The 19832-nt window shown below is 42.1% G+C and overlaps 1 protein-coding gene across 1 annotated transcript in view; it reads right to left on the bottom strand.

Moving 5' to 3' along the window:
• Positions 1-19832, bottom strand: part of LOC127414158 (WD repeat-containing protein 27-like) — a 90652-nt gene that overhangs the window by 38662 nt on the left and 32158 nt on the right. The window contains exons 22-23 of the mRNA XM_051651952.1: positions 15922-16019; positions 5894-5996 (exon numbers count right to left, since the gene is read on the bottom strand). Of these exons, the coding sequence (XP_051507912.1) occupies positions 5894-5996; positions 15922-16019 (201 nt within the window). The remainder of the gene's footprint in view (positions 1-5893; positions 5997-15921; positions 16020-19832) is intronic.

The following is a 19832-nucleotide window of genomic DNA, read 5'->3' as shown; positions in this document are numbered from 1 at the left end:
AACTATGACGTTCCCTATCTGTCACTCACTCGACGTTGTGTCGATGTAGTGACACTAGGGGTCCCTATACGAAATGCCACAATTGGCTGAACTGTGTTACGTGAACTGGCAGTGTGTGGTGGGCAGACTACTGTGTGCCTCATAGCCAGCACACCAGGTCGACACATAACCTCCCCCTACATATTTATGAGTGTCGAACGGCCCTTTTTGGGGACAAGTCGACTACCCAAAAGATAGAGACAGGCTTAACCCAGTCGTGGCCTCTTTTCCCCTTCTTTTTTTCCACTCCCTAAAAAAGAAGGGAGATTATCCGACTGGGCCGCCAGGTCTAGTCGGGGGGTGTCCCTCCCAAGGGGAAGACACCACGGAGACCACACCTCGCCCAAAGGGGGGGGGGGGGGATATTTAAGTGGAAAAATACATCACATGGTCTTTCCAACCATGTGGGGAGTCTTCAAGGTAGATCCTGCCCAATGGAGGAGGAGTTACTACAAACATGGAAACTGGGGCAGAGGGGCTCTGCCCAAGGAAGATGCAGTTTGCCAACAGGGAAACGAATTAGCAGAAGATATATAAATCGCATGGGGTTAGCCTTACAGGGAACCGCCACATGCGGAGCACCTACCCCAGAACAGGGCTCTTAGTTAGCGCGTGTACTGGGCCAGCAGCGAGTCTCTCCGAACACTTGACTGCCACAGAGCTCGGAGGAAGTCAACCAGGGAACAAAGTTTGTGAACACTACTGGGAATTAATGGCGCACGTCTTCAGCTCCAAGGGAGGTGGAAAGTGCTATGTGCAAGCGATACACCCGGCCAGCTATCCCGGGCTTATCCGCTTGTGTTGCGTGCCACTACCTGGGACAAAACCGGTTCCACCCGGAGGTTGTAGAACCTTGCACAGGTGTTGGGTGTTGCCCAGCCCGCTGCTCTGCAAATGTCTGTTAGAGAGGCACCCCTGGCCAGGGCCCAGGGAGCCGCTACACCCCTGGTAGAATGGGCTTGCAGCCCTACCGGGGCGGCATGTCCTAGGCGACATATGCCATAGTTATGGCGTCAGTGAGCCAGTGGGTGATCCTCTGCTTGGAGACAGCGCTTCCTTTCCGCTGTGCACCAAAGCAGACAAAGAGCTGCTCAGAGATTCTAAAGCTCTGTGTGCGATCCAAATAGATGCATGAAGCGCGCACCGGACACAGCGACGACAGGGCTGGGTCTGCCTCCTCCTGGGGCAGCGCTTGCAGGTTCACCACCTGGTCCCTAAAGGGGTGGTGGGAACCTTGGGCACATAGCCCGGTCAGGGTCTCAGGATCACGTGAGAGTAACCTGGACCGAACTCCAGGCATGTTTCGCTGACAGAGAACGCTTGCAGGTCACCTACCCTCTTGATGGAAGTGAGCACAGTCAGGAGGGCAGTCTTCAAGGAGAATGCCTTAAGTTCGGCTGACTGCAAAGGCTCAAAGGGGGTTCTCTGTAGACCCTGAAGAACTACAGAGAGGTCCGATGAGGGAACGAGGCGCGGTCTGGAGGGATTCAGCCTCCTGGCGCCTCTTAGGAACCTGATGATCAGGTCGTGCTTCCCTAAGGACTTACCGTTGACTGCGTCGTGGTGTGCTGCTATGGTGGCAACATACACCTTCAAGGTGGAAGGGGACAGCCTCCCTTCCAACCTCTCCTGCAGGAAGGAAAGCACTGATCCGACTGCGCATCTCTGGGGGTCTTCCCGACGGGAAGAACACCACTTAGCGAACAGATGCCACTTAAAGGCATACAGGCGCCTCGTAGAGGTCTTCCGCGTCCCATCCAGGGGCCAGACATGGAGATTCCAGAGGTCTGGGCGCGGGTGCCAGATGGTGCCCCATCCCTGAGAAAGAAGGTCCTTCCTCAGGGGAATTTGCCAGGGGGGAGCTGTCGCGAGGAGCGTGAGGTCCGAGCACCACGTCTGGGTGGACCAGTAGGGTGCTACCAGGATGACCTGCTCCTCGTACTCCCTGACCTTGCACAGGGTCTGTGCAAGCAGGCTCACTGGGGGAAACACATATTTGCGCCATGCCCATCTCGGGATTCGAGTCTGGAGCCAGTGCTGAAGTGGCCTCATATGCATCAACCCGAGCGGGGTGGCCACCGCCGAGGATGCCATATGCCCCAGGAGCCTCTGAAAAAGTTTCAGTGGAACCGCTGTTCTCTGTTTGAACGCCTTCAAACAGGCCAGCAATGACTGAGCGCGCTCGTTTGTAAGGTGCCGTCAAGGAGACTGAGTCCAACTCTAAACCGAGAAAAGAGATGCTCTGAACCGGGAGGAGCTTGCTCTTTTCCCAGTTGACCTGAAGCCCTAGTCGGCTGAGGTGTGAGAGCACCAGGTCCCTGTGTGCGCACAACATGTCTCGAGAATGAGCTAGGATTAGTCAGTCGTCGAGATAGTTGAGAATGCGAATGACCACCTCCCTTAACGGGGCAAGGGCAGCCTCTGCGATCTTCGTAAAGACACGAGGAGACAGGAACAGGGCGAAAGGGAGGACTTTGTTCTGATATGCCTGGCCCTCGAACGCAAACCGCAGGAAGGGTCTGTGTCGAGGAAGGATCGAGACGTGGAAGTACGCATCCTTCAGGTCTACTGTTGTGAACCAATCTTGATGCCGGACGCTCGCCAGAATGTGTTTTGCGTCAGCATCTTGAGCGGGAGTCTGTGTAAAGCCTAGTTTCTAGTCACAGGTCCAAGATTGGCCGCAACACGCCGGGGCCGGGCCGAAGGGGCGGGCTGTGGCAGAGCCGGTGTCAGTCACCGCAGGGGGACGCCTTTGGTGATGAGTAGACGGGGTACGGGATCTTGAGCCACGCCGGGGCAGGATATGCCGGCTAGCATCTGTCTACTGCTCCACCATCGAGAACTGCTGGGCAAAGTCCTCGACGGTGTCGCCGAATAGGCCCGCCTGGGAAATGGAGGCAGCAAGGAACCGTGTCTTGTCGGCCTCGCCCATCTCGACCAGGTTGAGCCAAAGGTGGTGCTCCTGGACCACTAGTGTGGCCATCGTCCGCCCAAGAGACCGCGCAGTGACCTCCGTCGCTCGGAGAGCGAGGTTGGTTGCCGAGCGCAGTTCCTGCATCAATCCCGGGGTGGAACTACCCTCGTGCAGTTCCTTTAGCGCCTTGGCGGACTTGCAGGAGAGCCATGGCATGCAGGGCAGAGGCGGCTTGTCCAGCGGCACCATAGGCCTTGGCCGTCAGAGACGACGTAAACCTACAGGCCTTGGATGGGGGCTTTGGGCACCCGCACCAGGTGGCGGTGCTCTGCGGGCATAGGTGCACCGTGAGCGCCTTTATCCACCGGGGGATTGCCGAATAGCCCTTGGCTGCCCCACCATCAAGGGTAGTGAGGGCGGGGAAGCTGAAAAGATCGGGACTGGGCAGTAAAAAGTGCCTCCCACGACTTTGTCAGCTATTCATGCACTTCCGGGAAGAAAGGAACGGGGGCGGGGCATGGCTTTAAGCGGCGCTGCGAGCCCAGGAACCAATTACCGAGCCGCGAGGGTTCAGGGAAGAGCAGAGGGTTCCACTCTAGCCGACGCTCACGGCTGCCTGGGAAAGCATGTCGTCATCTCCGTGTCAGCCTGTGACTGGGCAATCGTCCCCGAAGGGAGGAGCCCAGCTGAGGCTTCTGACTGGACGAGCCCGCTCTCCGATGCTGCGCTCGAGAGCTCATCACTTTCGCGGGCTCTGAATAAGAGGTCGAACTCGCCATTAGACGAGCCGGCGGACTCATCCGGAAGCCCGATCGGGGCAGACGAGCGTGCTGGGGAATGGGAGGTTCGCGGGGGGATACCCGGTGGAGGCGGTCCCACTGGGGTCCCCAAATCACCCCCAGTGCTAGCCGCGCTGGCCTCATACTCGTGGGTAAAAGGACCGAGGTGGGGAGCCTCTGGGGTGGCTTGCTTTCTTACGAAGGCGAGCTGCGACCGCAACGTTGCCATGGACATATCCTCGCAATGAGAACATGACCATCCACGAACGCTGTCTCTGCGTGAGCAGTGCCCAGACACGAAAGACAGTGATCGTGACCGTCAGAAGGCGAGAGATAACGAGCGCAACCAGGAATAACACACAATTGGAAAAGCATCTTTAGAAAGACGCGTCTTTAAAAAGACGTTCCGTGTGTGCCACTCTTTTAGAGAAATATACTCTTTTAGAGAAATATACTCTTTTATTTCTGCCGAAGCACCCAGGGGCGTTCTCTGCAGTGCACCAGTGCAGAGGGGGGAGAAGCCGCTGAAATACGAGGTGAATGAAGAGTAGTATTCAGCTCAGTGAGCGTGACCGTTCGGCTCCGAAGAGAAAATCTGAATGAGTGGTTGCATACCAACTCCTTTTATACCCATATGTCTGGGGGAGTGGCATGCAAATACCACTCGCCAATTTACATTGGCCTTTTATCAAAGACCAGAGGTGTCTCGGGCTCCCAAGAGTGACCCCTAGTGTCACTACATTGACACAACGTCGAGTGAGTGACAGATAGGGAACTTGAACTTTCCTCTGCAACGTAGAACAAATTTTTTTTCCACATGAGCTTGCATTTCCAGTCTCCCACTTTCGGATGCATTAAAATGGAAGTGAATGAAGTGTGAATTCTAGTGTGACCACCTCTTTAGGGTCAAGGACTCAGGGTTACTCAAAATTCTGTCTTTCAGAATTGGCTCCATTTCAATTAATGAAATTCAATATGTTTTGTGACATAAATATTTTAATAAATATGCCTGTTTATTCCCTAATAAGTAGAATATTTTTTGCTCAAATATTAGCCATATTCCTAAAAAAACCCCCACAGATTTAAATTTTGCCATAAAGCACCTTTAATCATCCACCACATTGTTTTCAGATAACTTCATAAATATAAATAAAGACTTCAAAATTTGAATCTATTGTTTGTGTAATATGAGTAATTCAGAGCGTTCCGGCAAACAAAGTGTTCTTCCATCATGGTCCAAAAAATGATATTTAATATATTAAACATCGTAAAATTAATGTGTCTTTATTTAAAACAAGCATTATTATTTCTAGGTGGTATTTAAAACATTGATTATTAATATCATCTAATTTTTCTGGAAATACCTGGTATGTTGTGTGTATGATATAATTTCATGTTATCCTCAACAAAGAAATGTATTATTAAAAACTTTAAATTTCACTCCATTTTAATTCAACATCCTGAAAGGAATATTCCGGGTTCAATACAAGTTAAGCTAAATCAACAGCATTTGTGGCATAATGTTGATTACCACAAAAATGATTTCTACAAAATTTTTGAAGGGTTTAAAGGCAGCTTATAGTTTTATAAAATCACTTACACTCATTCTTCTTTTTCAAATTTGTGTATTATTTAAGCTGTAAAGTTATTTAAATCGTTGTCTTGACAGCCGTTTTAGGGTTTACATCATTACGTCATGGCAACAAAGTTGCAAAATTGGATATAACTTTACACAGAAAAGATTAGTTAGTGATTTTATCACACTAAAATCATGTTTAAAAGGCATATTGTTTAGGTCTTGTGGCTATACTTTTTGAAACAGTTATTGTTTTATTTTTTTATTTACGGTATTATGGCCCCATTCATTTCATAGTAAGTGCCTCACTGTAACTAAGATTTTTGCCTACTTTTTTTCCAAGAAAGAGAGGGACGAAAGTCAAAATTAAATAATTTGGTAATCAACATTGTGCCACAAATAATGTTAATTAAGCTTGAATTGAATTGAACCCAGAATATTACCTTAAGTACAAATTAGAATAGCAGTTCTACTTCCTGTCTGCTATCTCAACACAAACTTAGGAGTTGAACTGGTATTGAATTGCCATACTCAGTTCAATTCTGAATGGTGCCCAACCCTAGTTGATGTATAAGATCTACTCACAGAATAGTCCTCTGAGCCAGTAGCAATGAAGCGTCCGCAGGGTGAGAAGGCTGCAGTGCAGTGATGACAGCGGTTAGTGTGACTTTCATAGCGACGAACACACCTGACAGAGATGGACAAAAAAGACTTTAATCAGTCATGCTTTCTCTAAGGCAGGTGTCACTATTACTATTGCTCACACTCAAGGATCCAAATAAACCCCTACGCTAAGTATTAAAATTTGCCATATAACTCATTCTTTGTCATTGTGCTAAGCACACTGTTATCTCAAATTGTCTGGCTTGTTGAGGAGAGGAGTGCTATTACTTCTCTAAGCAATCAGACTTCCTATTTTCACCTAACTGACAAAAAAATGGGGGAGGAACCAAGTCATATCTAGGAAATATAATAGAGATGTCTGGGATGGGCTCTTTTGACTTGGTAAAGTAAGCAACCACTTAGCAAATTCTTAGCATCTACCCAGACACCCTAGTAAACACACAGCAACACTCTGGCAACCACAAACAACACTCTAGCAACGTATTGACGAGTTTTGCACGAGCAATCATCACTAAAATTTTCTTTAAAAAATTTAACAATCTACCTTAAATAACTATCCATTGGAATCCAGTTTGAACTTACCAATTACAGTACTCAGTGGAACTGAGTGAAGAACGGCTCAGGAGTCAAACCTTTGGCATGAAAAACAAAAAGACGATCCAGGGTCTTCAATCCCTAAAGTGGATCTGTTCATCGTCAGCTTTATGTTTCCAGAGTTACTTTTCACTCTCTCTGTAGACATCACCTTCTCTAGTATGTAAGTAGTCATTTGGCAGTGGCTTTTATTCAAAACAACGTACAGTACAGAGGAACAATCTCCCTAGGCCAACTTTGGGTTAAGTGCCTTGCTCAAAGGCACAATTTGTGATAACCATCACCAATCGACCCAATTAAAAAAAAGCCATTCCCTAAGGTAGATGGTGATATAATCATACTGATTTGCTGCCTTCAAACTGATGCACAATGAGGTTCACAATCTTCTAGAACATTTCAATGGTCATGAAGTATGTCCAAATGCACAAAATAAATCTAAGTCGAGTAAAGAAACAAATCTGAAGCCTGTGTTTTCAAAAAAATCGAGATCCATGTTGAAGCTCTGTGCTACCCAACTGCTGGACATATTTCATCAGGTCCCGATGTGTTCCAGAAGGACTATGCAAACTGATTTGGGAATAAACTTCTGAAAGCACATGAACTGATGCGTCACTTCATTATTCCTGTGCTGGATACTTCTGTTTGCAATTACACTACCACATTTCCCTGAATTTTGCCAGTTTATGCTTAATGATGAAGGTAACATGACAGACTTGGAGAAGCTTCATGTGGAGATTCTTTTGTTTATTTTTCAGCACATGACTATAATTATAAGCCATGGTTAAACAAACAAACAATTTAAACTCAACAAAGCCTCTTTAGATACTCGGCCAGAATTACGAATGCTCCATAAAACTCTGAATGCAGAAATTCAGTCACTCCTGGCATTGTTATGTAGATGTACAAGACAAATAATACCAAAAGACTCTGCAATAACTACCTTTGAATTTGAGAAAAGCAAGTCCAGAAATCAGCACTTCTGCAATTATGAATTTATCTGAGCTGGAAGTGAAATTGTCAAACTCATTCAAGCTCACATAACTAGCAGTAGCATGTTAGTCGAAGATAGTGCACAATACTGCTGGGGTTGAGTTGCTTCAATTGTGAAAGACTAGCACTGTGTTGCAGCAGTTACAGAGATTGTAAAAATCTATAGAATTACAGAAAACGCTGCAGAAGAACCTTGTCTCTGAGTTTTCTAAGTTACATTATTTTCATACAGAGTCAGCATCTATGTGTTCCACAGGGGCACTGTGGCCCCTCTGGGGTCTGAGGGTGTTTTGAGTCCTGGTGAAGTTTTGACATGCCTTGACATTTGTGCTTTGTGTTTCAGAAAGATGCTCGCGGAGACAGAGACGGCTGAAAGCGCACCCTGTTTATTTTCTTTATTTTACAAAAGCACAAGGTTGTGTTGTTATTGTGAGTGTACACAAATAAAAGTAGACCCTTTATAGTCTCTAATGATGTCTTATACTTATCTGTATGCCCAAAAATGACAGAGTAATTTATTAATTTTAATTATATTTATTTATCACACATTATATATTTGCGCATATACAGTGAAATTCTTTTTTTCACATATCCCAGCTAAGCTGGGGTCAGAGTGCAGGGTCAGCCATGATACAGCACCCCTGGAGCAGATAGGGTCAAGGGCCTTGCTCAAGGGCCCAACAGGCATCTTGGCGGTGCTGGGGCTTGAACCCCCAACCTTCTGATCAGTAACCCAGAGCCTTAACTGCTGAGCCACCACTGCCCCAGAGTAGTTTAAGTAGTTTCCGCTGTTATGAGGAAAAAATCCAGCAGGACACACCGGCACATCTGTCGACCCCAGAGGGTTAAGGTACCTCATGACCCATGGGCTAAACATCCTGTGGGGGCCCCCTGCCAGTTGTCCAGTTTAGATGGGGTGCGGTGTGGACTGTCTATGAACATGATTACAAGTACAACTTGCACAGCTGTGCACCATCTCCATGTTTAAATCAACATCTCCCACTGAATGCTTATAGATGAATGTGCCACCCGCAAATGTCGACGGGGGAGAGTAGGGTGACGGATTCCGAGAATGTGGCCCCCTGGTAATTTTGGGCCCTGGGTTTTTGTCTGTGTAAGCACATGCATTATTGTGCCCCTGGTGTTCAATCCTTTTTTAGCATTATTGTCATTTAGAGAGAAACAAATATTTTACAGCATGGCTGTAACACTATACACTGTAGTGTATATTTGATCATGCCTAGCAAAACAACTGTTTAAAGAATGAGATCATCCTTAGATTATCAACCAGTTTAAGTATTTTATACAGATTGATAGATATTTTATCTGTCAAATTTCTCAATACATTTTATTTATATTTTATGCACTTTGATCAGGCTGGTCTTTTGGCTGGTTTTAGAAGGGTTTTGGGTACATTTTAGCCACTTAGTCTGTAAAACCAGCTGGCCCCCCAGCTAAACTAGCAGAACAACCAGCTTGGCCAAGCTGCAGATGAGCTAAATCTTAAATCTATCTAATAAAATCCAGAAAACCAACATATTCTGGTTTAAGATGTTTTTTTAACAGGGTGTAAAGTGCTTGACACAGTATTCTTTTAGGGTATGTGACAGAGTCTTCCCTCAGTCTTTACTTACAATTTAATAAGTGCTATTTAACAATCCCACAGTGGGGAAATTACCCCTAGTGCTTAACCCTGTCTTTATTATAGATATAAACCTAAGATTTGTGTCTAATGAGCACAATTCTCCATTAACAATTTTACATAATGGGAATAGACATATAAAGTGATTTAATACTAGCTTTATCATTTCACTAGTTCACCTCCTATCATCAGCCTTTATGGAGCAGTGCAACCATACAATAAATTAACTCATTTCACAAGACTGCTTAGACGGCCAAAGCCCACTATTTCTGTCTTTACAAATATATTGGCACAGATACAACCAGACAACTCAAGAGATATTAACATAAAGGTCAAAATACATTGGACTGCAAAACATCATGGAACAGCTTGCCTGAGGCCCCTATCTCGCTCATCACATGAGGTAGGTCTGGTTGTAGTGTTTACTTCAAATGCCTTTGCATTTATGAATGTAGTGTGCATTTCTGTGGGTCTGGGTCTTGATTCGCGCTCTGTGCAAGCCAGTTTAATCTGCTTCTCATTAAAAGAAAAGATTACACTTCAAGAGAAAGGATAAACAAATTTATTGTTTAAAGCCCACATATTTTCTTGGTTCTTAGTCATCCAAGAGAGTAAAAACATCCAGCATGCCAGCTGAAGAGCCACCAGAGAGTCTTAAAGCTTGCAGACACCTTAAAAACTCAGATGCAATCAATGGCATGTGTGCATATAAGAATCTGTTCTGTTTCACAGTAAGCTGCTGTCCTCGTTTGACAACTGCAACAGCTTAGTGCAGCTGTGGATCAAAATCCCAGAGTATAGTCTTTTCTTATGGGTGGGCGATATACCGCTTAAAATGATATACTTGTTGAAATGTGTCTACTGTTACAAATTTATGAGTTTTGTTAATATCTCGTTATGCAAAATGCTGCATGGTACAGAATGTGCATGCCAATCAGAGGTTGCACTACAAATAATGATGGATCTGAATTGTAAAATCTCCTTCATGTTTTACTGTCATAAGTGACTTCTGCATTAATTTTAGATGTAAAAGTGCCTTTTTTGCACATGAATGCTTAAATAAAAATGTAAAAGGTTCTCAAAAGGTCTTCTATTATTCTGGACATTATTTTAAATAAAAAGCAACATTATTTTTTCTCAAATATTATATTTCAGAAATTTCTTAATCTCTTTTTAAAACACTTAACTGTCCCAACTTTTTGGGGAGTCTTACAATCATCTGATTTGAAATCTGATTTGAGTGTATATATATATATATATATATATATATATATATATATATATATATATATATTAAAATCTCTCCTTTTTGTTTTTTTAGCATTTTCCATATCATCACACAACTTTTTCGGAATTGGGGTTGTATATCATTACTACTAGTTCTCTTAATTTCTTGCTGCAATAAGTGCCACATATTATAATAAATCTCTAACACAGTATTAATTGAATGCTATCCAGAATTTATAAAGTACATACAAACTCTTACTGTACCCGGGATGAGCTATTACTTTTCTAAAGTGTTCAAACGTCACTGAAATTGACTTAAATTGAAGGAGAGACCCAAGTCATTTCTAGTAATGAACTGACTTGACCTAAAGGTGCTTTCATAGTCCAAGCAGTCTTTAAAAACAATTAAATAATTAAATAAACCTAGAAAGGATATTCAAAAGTCACCAGAATGTATTAAGGATACCACTTTTGTTTTTTTGTTTTTTTTTTCAAAGTTTGAAACAATTGAGAAACACATGTTTACTGCATGTATACTAATCGCTGAGTCTTTCTATTGTTAACCTGTACAATTATGTATGTATGCATTTATATAAAGTATATTCAGGTTATACATTATATCAATTTGTATGTTCCACTGGAATTGAAACCTGGACATTGGTATTGTTTGCACCCTGCTCTACCAATTGAGCTACAGGAACCAGTAACCAAGGTCCCACCAGGGGCGCCCTGAACTCCTGTGCAGCTGAAGACAGGGTGATGTTACAGAAAAGAGCCTTTAAGAATGACTTGGTGTGTTGCCAGTTTTTCTCACATATTTAAAAATCCACAGAGCTGCTCCCATCTCAGTCTGAATATTATATTTACGATCAGAAAGGAAGTGTTTTAATTGCAATATGCAAAACATACTCTGTAGTCCAAGGGGATAAGCCAACGGGAAGTTGTTCCATAAGCCTCAGTCTTGAGCGGCTTGGCTTTTGGCCGATGGTTTTATCTTGGCCTCTGGAATGATGTCACTTGTGCTTTAAAAGAAGTCAGGGGGAGATAAAGCCCTTTCACGTGCTGGAAGTCAGAGCAATGTCTAAGAGCCAACCAATGGAAAAACGGAAAAATACACAAAGTGGCCCAATTCTTGTGCTGAAAGACTTCATTGCCCGACCTCAGTTCGTCAATGACTGCAGGCAAATGATGTCACTAATTCTCACATGTGCTCCTGTGTTTCCCCGTGTTTGAACTGCATTTGTCTTTAGTGTTTTGTCTTACGTGGTTTTCATGGTTTCCTCTCATTGACAATCTTCCCTTTCTCTTTTCCACTGGAACTAATCATTCACAGAAGTGAAAAAATGTGCTAAGGCACCTTTGTAATGTTGTTTCAAATTGCTCTCTTTGACTGTTCATGTTGGTCAAAAACTCTGCTGTTATGCTGTATGTTGGCCCCTACTAGGCTCCTTAAAGGGGTCATATCATAAAAATGTTCATTATTTTATTTTTTCCAATGTGGTCCACTGATAATATTAGTAAAGGTTTCTTGCACCAAATACACACGTCATAATTTAGTTTTACATGACCATTTTCCACACCCTTTCTGACCCAGAATTAAACTGCCCATTTTTGGTACTTTACCTTTAAGACTTCTCCTTAAACCTTTGTTATGATTGGTTACTTGTATGTGAAATAAGAAACAATTTGAAATTAGGTTTGCTATCGAGTCCAATGTGTTTGGCGCTGTCCCCCTTTTTTTTTTAAATAACAGCCTCTTTGCAAAGCCTGCATTACATTAACTGTGAATGGGTGGGCTGAATTGACACTGAATTGGCATTGTTATTGTTTAAATGTGGGCAGACATGGATTAATGTGGGCAGACATGGATTAATGCATTCAACTTTCTGAGGCTGGGTCATGATTCTGCACACCCGGCCCCAAATCAGCCTTATTTGGAGCTGGGTGTGCAGAATCACGACCCGGCCCTGCCCTCCGTCCTGCCACAATTTCTAAATAGCAGCATTTTTTAAAAATACAGCCGTGTCATAATTATTCAACCCCCATTGCATGTAGCTGTTTCTTAAATATGTAAGGCTACACAAGTAATTGTTTTAAAATAAAATTAAGTCATCAATCTGCAATGGCAATTATTTAAGATAATTTAATTACACAAGAAAGGTCATGGCTAAAAGTACATTTCCAAGGCACTTCAATTTCCAACAGACAAAGTTGGCAGCACCATTCATAAACATTTTTTAAATATGGTACAACAGCAACCTTCTTGGGGTGTGGAAGAAAGCAAAACTACACCAAGGGAAATGTTGACTTGAATATTCAAGAAGTAATTAGGAAAGACCTGTAGAGTCCTGGAAGAAGGTTTTATAGACGTATGACACTAAACTGAAAATGAGTTTTAGACCCATGGGTCAGCAGTACGTCTGGAGTAAGATGACAAGGTGATGACAAGAATGACACCATCCCCACAGTTAAGCATGGAGGTGGGTCAGTCCTGTTATGGGGTGTTTTGCGGCTGCAGGAAACGGCTATCCTGACTATGTGACTGACACCATGGATTCTTTCAGGTATCAGGCCATTTTGGCATGAAAAATGTGATGCCTTCAGTGTGTAAATTGAAGCTCGATGATCACTGGACTTTCCTGCAAGACAATAACACCAATGATACATCCAAGTTGTCTGGTTCAGGGATAGGTTGTGGAATGTCCTTAATTGGCCCTTTCAGTCCATCATTAAAATCCCATTGCAAACCTTTGTTGGGATTTCAAGGAAGCAGTGGCAGCACAGAAACCAAAGAATGTCAATGAGCTGGAAGCTTTTGCTCATGAGAAATGTGTAAAAATTCTAATAGAGAGGTGTCCGAAGCATGAAAACACCTACCTGAAACATTTATTTGCTGTTGTTAAGGATAAAGGATGCTCCACAAATGATTGACTTTGGGGGTTGAATATTTTTGACATGACATTTGTGGAGAGAATTAGTTATTTTTTATTAAAAAATTTGGGTAAACTGAACTCTTTGTTCTCAAAATCACTCAAATGTGTATTAAAAACTTTGACTGTTTACTGAGGTTTTAGTTGATATGTTTTAATTCACATCACCAGAATGTATTGCTGGTCAGGGGGGTTGAATAATTTCGATTGCAACTGTAAATGATTGAACATTAGAAAAAAAAAACCCGTCTTAAACGAAGGCAGTGTAATTTGTGAATTAAATCATTTTTATTTGTTTTAGGATCATTAAACATGATTTCATCTAATATATATATTGGACAAAATCTCTGCAGGACAAATATATTTATTTGTTAAATCCACGGTTAAACCTTTCTTTACATATAAAGAGCGCATGCACAACATAAAGTCCAGATTCGCTTTATAATGCTTTAAAAATATAAAGGAAAAACAAAGGGGGCACATGGTATCTACTAATATAATAATTATTATATAAATAACCACAGTCCTTTAGATTACATACAATTCCTACATATAAAACTGTAGGGAATATTAATAAAGCAACAACACTGAAAAAGAGAAAAACATTCACTGCTCTTTTCTGGATAACTTAATACACCTTTAAAACTGAACACAAAATTAGGGTGAGAAATTGCTCATTTTACTTTATAGACCCAAAGTCTGATAGCATTTAATCAGTAACCTATTAATTTATCAAATCTACAGTATAATCATTCCGTGGAGACAACTGAAAAACAATTATGAATTTCACTTTTACCTGCAATATTTTTCATGGTACCAGTCCATGTTTTCATTATTGCCATAAAGGATTCGAACAAACTTTAAAGTTGAAAAGATTGTGTTTTTCTGGGTCAGTTGTGTCACTCGGGTCCAGTTTAAACTGAAAAGCACAAATTCGCATGTATGCGAGTTTCCATGCCAACGCACATATGTTTTATCACTTTTAGAGGCATGTTTGATGACTTGTTTAAAGTAAATAAAGGTAATTTAGAACAGAAAATCTTTTAAGGCATTATTTTAAGATGTTCAATAACATATGTGCTAACAGAGAAATATTTGACTGATTACAAATGATAAGGAAGGTCTGGTTGACCCGATTATCTAACAGTCATTGAAAACCAGTCCAAAATAAACAGCGAGATTTATATACAAAAACACAACAATACAATCACATCATTTCAGATGTGTACATTACTAATCATTTGTTAATTTAATAAATGTCGCCCTATAGCCTATATTTCACCCAGAGTGGCACCTCAGCCCATGTGGGAAAAGGGGCAGTTGCTTCGGGCACTGTAGCTACCCCCTGTGTACGTGCTTGGAACCAAGTACACTACAGAGACATTTAATGTCAGAGCGGGGTTTGAGTGAACGCTTTTTTACCGGTGAGCGTGAGCGGTACTTGAGCGGAGCGTCAGCTTGGGCCGTGAGCGTCTGAGCGAGCACATATGCATGGAGCGGGTTATTGAGTGGAGTGTCACACTGCTCCGCTTCGCTTACATGCTCTGGTATCCAGCAAGCCAAAGCACAGCCCAGGCTTTGACCACACTGCACCTTGCTAAACAAAACCACATTTAGGATGCCTTTGGGATTAGGACACCACCAACTTGAAAAAATTAACCTATTGCTGTAGTACTTCATTAATATACAGTAGGCCTACTTATACACTTCAAAAACTGGACAGGACAGATCATAGTCTTAAAGCCAATGTATACTTCCATTGGCCGCGTTGCTGATCAGAATGAGCACAGTATGCGTGATGTACTGGGTACTGATCCATTGAGCATTGGGACACTTATGACTAAATTACCTGCATCACAATTATGAGGTCACGCTTCTAAATGCAGTTGGTATTAATCAGCAACATCACTGTATTAATGACACCACTGTGTGTTTTTGGTGTTGATATTAAAATGTATAGTGCTTTTATGAAAGATAAATGACATAAATGAAGAAATAAATATAAAAAGGAAAGTATTTTTTAATCTTTTTCTGACAACTCTTATTTTTTAAAGATTGTTTCCCTTTCATAAACATTATGGATAAAAGATAATTCTATTTTAAAGAGAAAATAAGTCTTTAACATCGTATATTTACACTTGCGTACTGTACGTCCACAAAAGATTTGAGAGACTTCAGAAGACCTGATGACATTTCCTTTCAGGGAACACAATGAGCAACTATGCTTCCTAGATTTTACGGTGCATTCTGGAAATTCTTAGGGACTGAAGGTTTCAGTGCACTGCAACAATTTTGCCATTGGGACAGCCCTAGACATGGATGACTCCCTGATCAGTGCCCTGACTACTGAACTAGGGGGCTGATTGAGACGCAACCATTGACTGTACAAAAAGAGTATCATTAAAGAAGTCATAGTGCACATGTGTAGAACGTGTCCGTATTTGCTCGTGGTCAAAATACTTTGAAAGGCAATGTGGTCGAACGAAGCGATCCGAACACAGAAAAGCAAACTGGGGCTCTGGAGACTCAAATTATACCAAATTATAACTTGACTTTGCCCAGCACAAAAGGACTCAGAAAGCTGGTAAAGGGAAACTGAGACCTACCTTGCAGAGCGTAGGTCCCACAATTTTAGACCGTCTGTCACGGCACTGCTCAGGAACAGATTGTATGATTCCGGGGACTGTGTGCAAAATGGGGACCCCTGCAATAAAAGAGCCAGAGGAAAGAGTCACACCAAAAGTAAACTGACACTATGAAAAGAAATCAAAGATTCAGAATGGGGAGATAATGGCATTACAGTCTACAACTTAAAGGATATCAACACCCCATTGTGTAATTTTTGTATTATAATGTATACATGTCCCACTGTATTTATAGTAACTGTGTTTTAATGTTTTATGTTTAATTTTAAATGTATCCAAAGTAAATTCATGCACCCCAGACATACTTGCAAACAAGACAGACTTCAATTCTAATTAAACCTTTCATGTGTTGTTTTTTTTTATCTGATTATGTGACGTGTCTTGTGACAACTTGCTGTTCAATGCCATAGATCAATACTCGCCAGACATTGGGTAATTTAGGAGCGAGTGCAAAAAAAGTTGAACGTTGCAAGACATATGATTATTTGTATATTTGGTCTACAATCTCTCATTCTCTTTCTTAAAGGGTTTAGTGCATATTCTTTGGTTGTGTGTTGAGTTTAATTATCAGTGCTGTTAATCTGTACAAAAAGAAAAACAGATATTATGTGGAATATTGCAAACAGGTCACACGTGCCCTCTGAGAGTATGCAGACTTTCCAGAATTGAAGCTCTACCGAAAAGCCACAGAATGGAAATGTTTGGAATACATTGTGGAAGACCAGTTAACCCATCTCTCTCTCCTGCTCTAACACAATGGTTTAATATGTCCTGCATGGTTTCTGCAAATTCTTTGCCAATGTGGCTTTAGAAAGGGGAACGTAGAATGAAAAGAGAAGGTTTGTTGCAGTTTATTTACAGCTGGCAGGAATCTCAGTGATCAGATAACTTGATCACTCTAGGTATCTCTGATGCATGGGCTTCTTGCTGAAGGATCCCACATGTACGTAATAGCCAGGTTGTGATACTGTGAAAACAGTAGACCCATAAGCACAGCAGACAATGTGTAGAGTGACTGGGAGTGTACACACTAGCTAAAGCCACTATACTGCATTAGATCAGTTAATCCAGTCCACTGTCCTCTTGGGTACCCAACTAATCCCCGTTGCCCCTGTCAAACTGATAAGGATCTAGGGCTGAGGAGGGTCAATGAATTTGCAAAACATGTGACCCATAAGAGACCTGAGAGCAGAGGTCAATACGATTATTCCACCTCTCTATCCTTAGTTAATCCTATTTCTTTTAGTCACATGTCTGGTGGTATGACAGCAGCCTGAATCGTTCTGGTACTCAATCTTTCAATATACAAATATATAAGGTGTAAAACACTATGAATATAAGAAAAAATGACTGAAGTATTCTATGTACATTTTATAATGACTTGCAACCTACAGATGTGTCCATTTATGTTCACTCCATTTATGTTCAATGTGGTTTCATGCAGTACAAAAAAAAAAGACACATTAACTCTCAAATGTACTAAACAATTTAGTGCAATGTCATTTCCCTGCATCTTCACATAACACCCTCAGTCGAACTTTATCAGGCACTATATGAGCTGGTAATACCCTGGAAGTCATGTAAGCACAACGTAGTTCTAGCGGGAAGACTAGCAGCTGTAAATCATCGCACCATTAGCTAGGCAACTCCTAGCCAATCACATGTAAGCCATTGCTTTATAAGTCTGCTCACAATCTATCACATTGCTGTTTCAGGGTGCTAACACGGCAACCTCCACCACCACCAGTTGAGTACCGTCCTGCACTGGGGTAGGCTCCTCGCCCCTGCCTCCTATCTCCTGCAGGATATGACGGTTCCGAGTACAAATTCTTCGGACCGCCAGACGGGGCTTACGCCAAAGAGAGACTTTACATTTCTGTTTTATATCCATCAAATAAATGTCATCTTAAATTTCACTCAAGTCTGTGAGTCTTCCTGATAGAAATAGTAATTTCTTTCTTGGCAAACATGCCACAAATTTTATTTTAAAAGGATGTTACTCCAATTTGGTGAAGCATTACTGGGCACAAATAGTTGAGCGCATTTTCGACATTTGGATTTGATCCTGGATTGCACTGGAGGAATGATGCTTCACAGTCCTAACAATGTATACCATATTGTGGCAGTCTCCTCTGAGCACTCAGAACTGGCCTGCAACATGGGAAATTGCCCCATGCAAATTGCAATCAGCACAGTTTTGGTGGGCATTTTTGCGCCATTGCCTGATTTGCAGGGTTCTATCTTTGCTCTCTAGCCAGTTCATGTAGAAAATCCATGTTGGTTCAGCACAAATTTCAAGAAGGGTATAGCTGCAGGCATTGCTCAAAAAAGGGGTGGTCGCTCCAAACCACCACTGAAGATATAGGGAGCCCCTTCCCTAACCCTTTTCCTAACCTTAACCGTGAATGGAAGTGATGCCCCCTTTTGAGTTTGTGCAATCCCCTTTTGAAGTAACCACGCCCCCTTTTGGAGATTCTGCCCCCATTTGGAGGTCTCTGCAGCTATACCTACTTGCAATTTTCCAGATAGAATGTTCAAGGATCATATGCAGACATTCATAAAACATGCACCTCTACAGACGGAATGTGCTTACACAACATGCTTGGCTTAAATCAGATCCTCCCTAAACTTATTTCTCATATCCTTCTTAATCTGTAGGCTCGAGGGATTTGACCAAGATACTCAATAAGATGAATGGGACATGTGAGACCTACAATTTAGGCCCACCTTGGAAAACCTCACACAACTGTGGTTTGGATCATCCCAACTGAAAAGCTGAACTTTTATCCTCTAATGAAGAAGACATAATTTCTTGCATAACATTCGGAGAGGCCTTATATAATGGGAGGATTGGACTGCCAAACTGCAGAGCCATTGAGGCTTGGAAAGTGGGTTTGGTGAGTAGCTCCAACACGAGTCGATTTGATGCTGAATCTATTCATCGGTGTTGACTTCCTTCTTCAAGGATTCTAAACATTAAAGTTAAGATTAAGCTTAGATGTTCTCCATCTAACCATCTACTTCTTGTTGAGCTCCTGTTTTAAGTGGCCTAAATAAACTAATATCAGTGTACGGACAGTAGTAGTACTCTATAGGGCCCCACTTCCCCTGATTTCCCTGCTGCTTAAACAAGCCAGCCACATATCTTAGGCTGGTTTACAGCTTACTGAGGGCACAGTACAGCCTAACAATAAAATGCATACACTACCCACAAACCGTTTTAGTGGTTTGCAATTCCAGCCTTAGTGTTTTTAGCTAAAAGGTCACTACCAATGAGCCTTGCTCATCTTGTAAATAACCACTGAGGTCAGAAAATTCAGAGTAACAAAGGCATCTGTCTTTCTGCAGCATAGGAGTCACTTTGTTTTAAGAAGTGGTGAGGACATGAATGAAGCCTATGCTCTGCAAGTTAAAGTCAAGTTAAATTAATTTAAACTGGCTCATTCAAATGCCTCTCAATAGCCTAGATTTGATCAGATTTAAAAATGAAAAGAGGTTTAACTAATAAAAATTAAATGCTACCAGTGCTTAAACCTCCATGGTGTCGCTATTTTAATTCTTTTGGTTCTTTTTAGTTACATGCTTGGGACATCACATTTTGCATCAAAAAGTGAGTAAAAACAATAGCTGTGCACAGCTGCCATAACATTCAGTCTTAATAAAAATGGACTCAAAACTAACTTTAACATAGGGAACATACAAAGACTGTTTAGCCCAAGATGGATCACTTGTATTAAAATTAGTGGGAGAAATTGGAACGCCCAATATGGATGGATGTAGAAAAGGAAGTCCCACCTTACAGGTAAAAGAGCCAATCACATTTTAGATGCAAACATTGTCTGTCAGTCAACTCAAGAATGTGCATTAGCCAG

Source organism: Myxocyprinus asiaticus, chromosome 23 (genome assembly GCF_019703515.2).
Source record: "Myxocyprinus asiaticus isolate MX2 ecotype Aquarium Trade chromosome 23, UBuf_Myxa_2, whole genome shotgun sequence".
NCBI classification, from domain to species: domain Eukaryota; kingdom Metazoa; phylum Chordata; class Actinopteri; order Cypriniformes; family Catostomidae; genus Myxocyprinus; species Myxocyprinus asiaticus.
The sequence above is the reverse complement of the archived record's forward strand: the minus strand, read 5'-3'. Positions and strand labels throughout refer to the sequence as shown.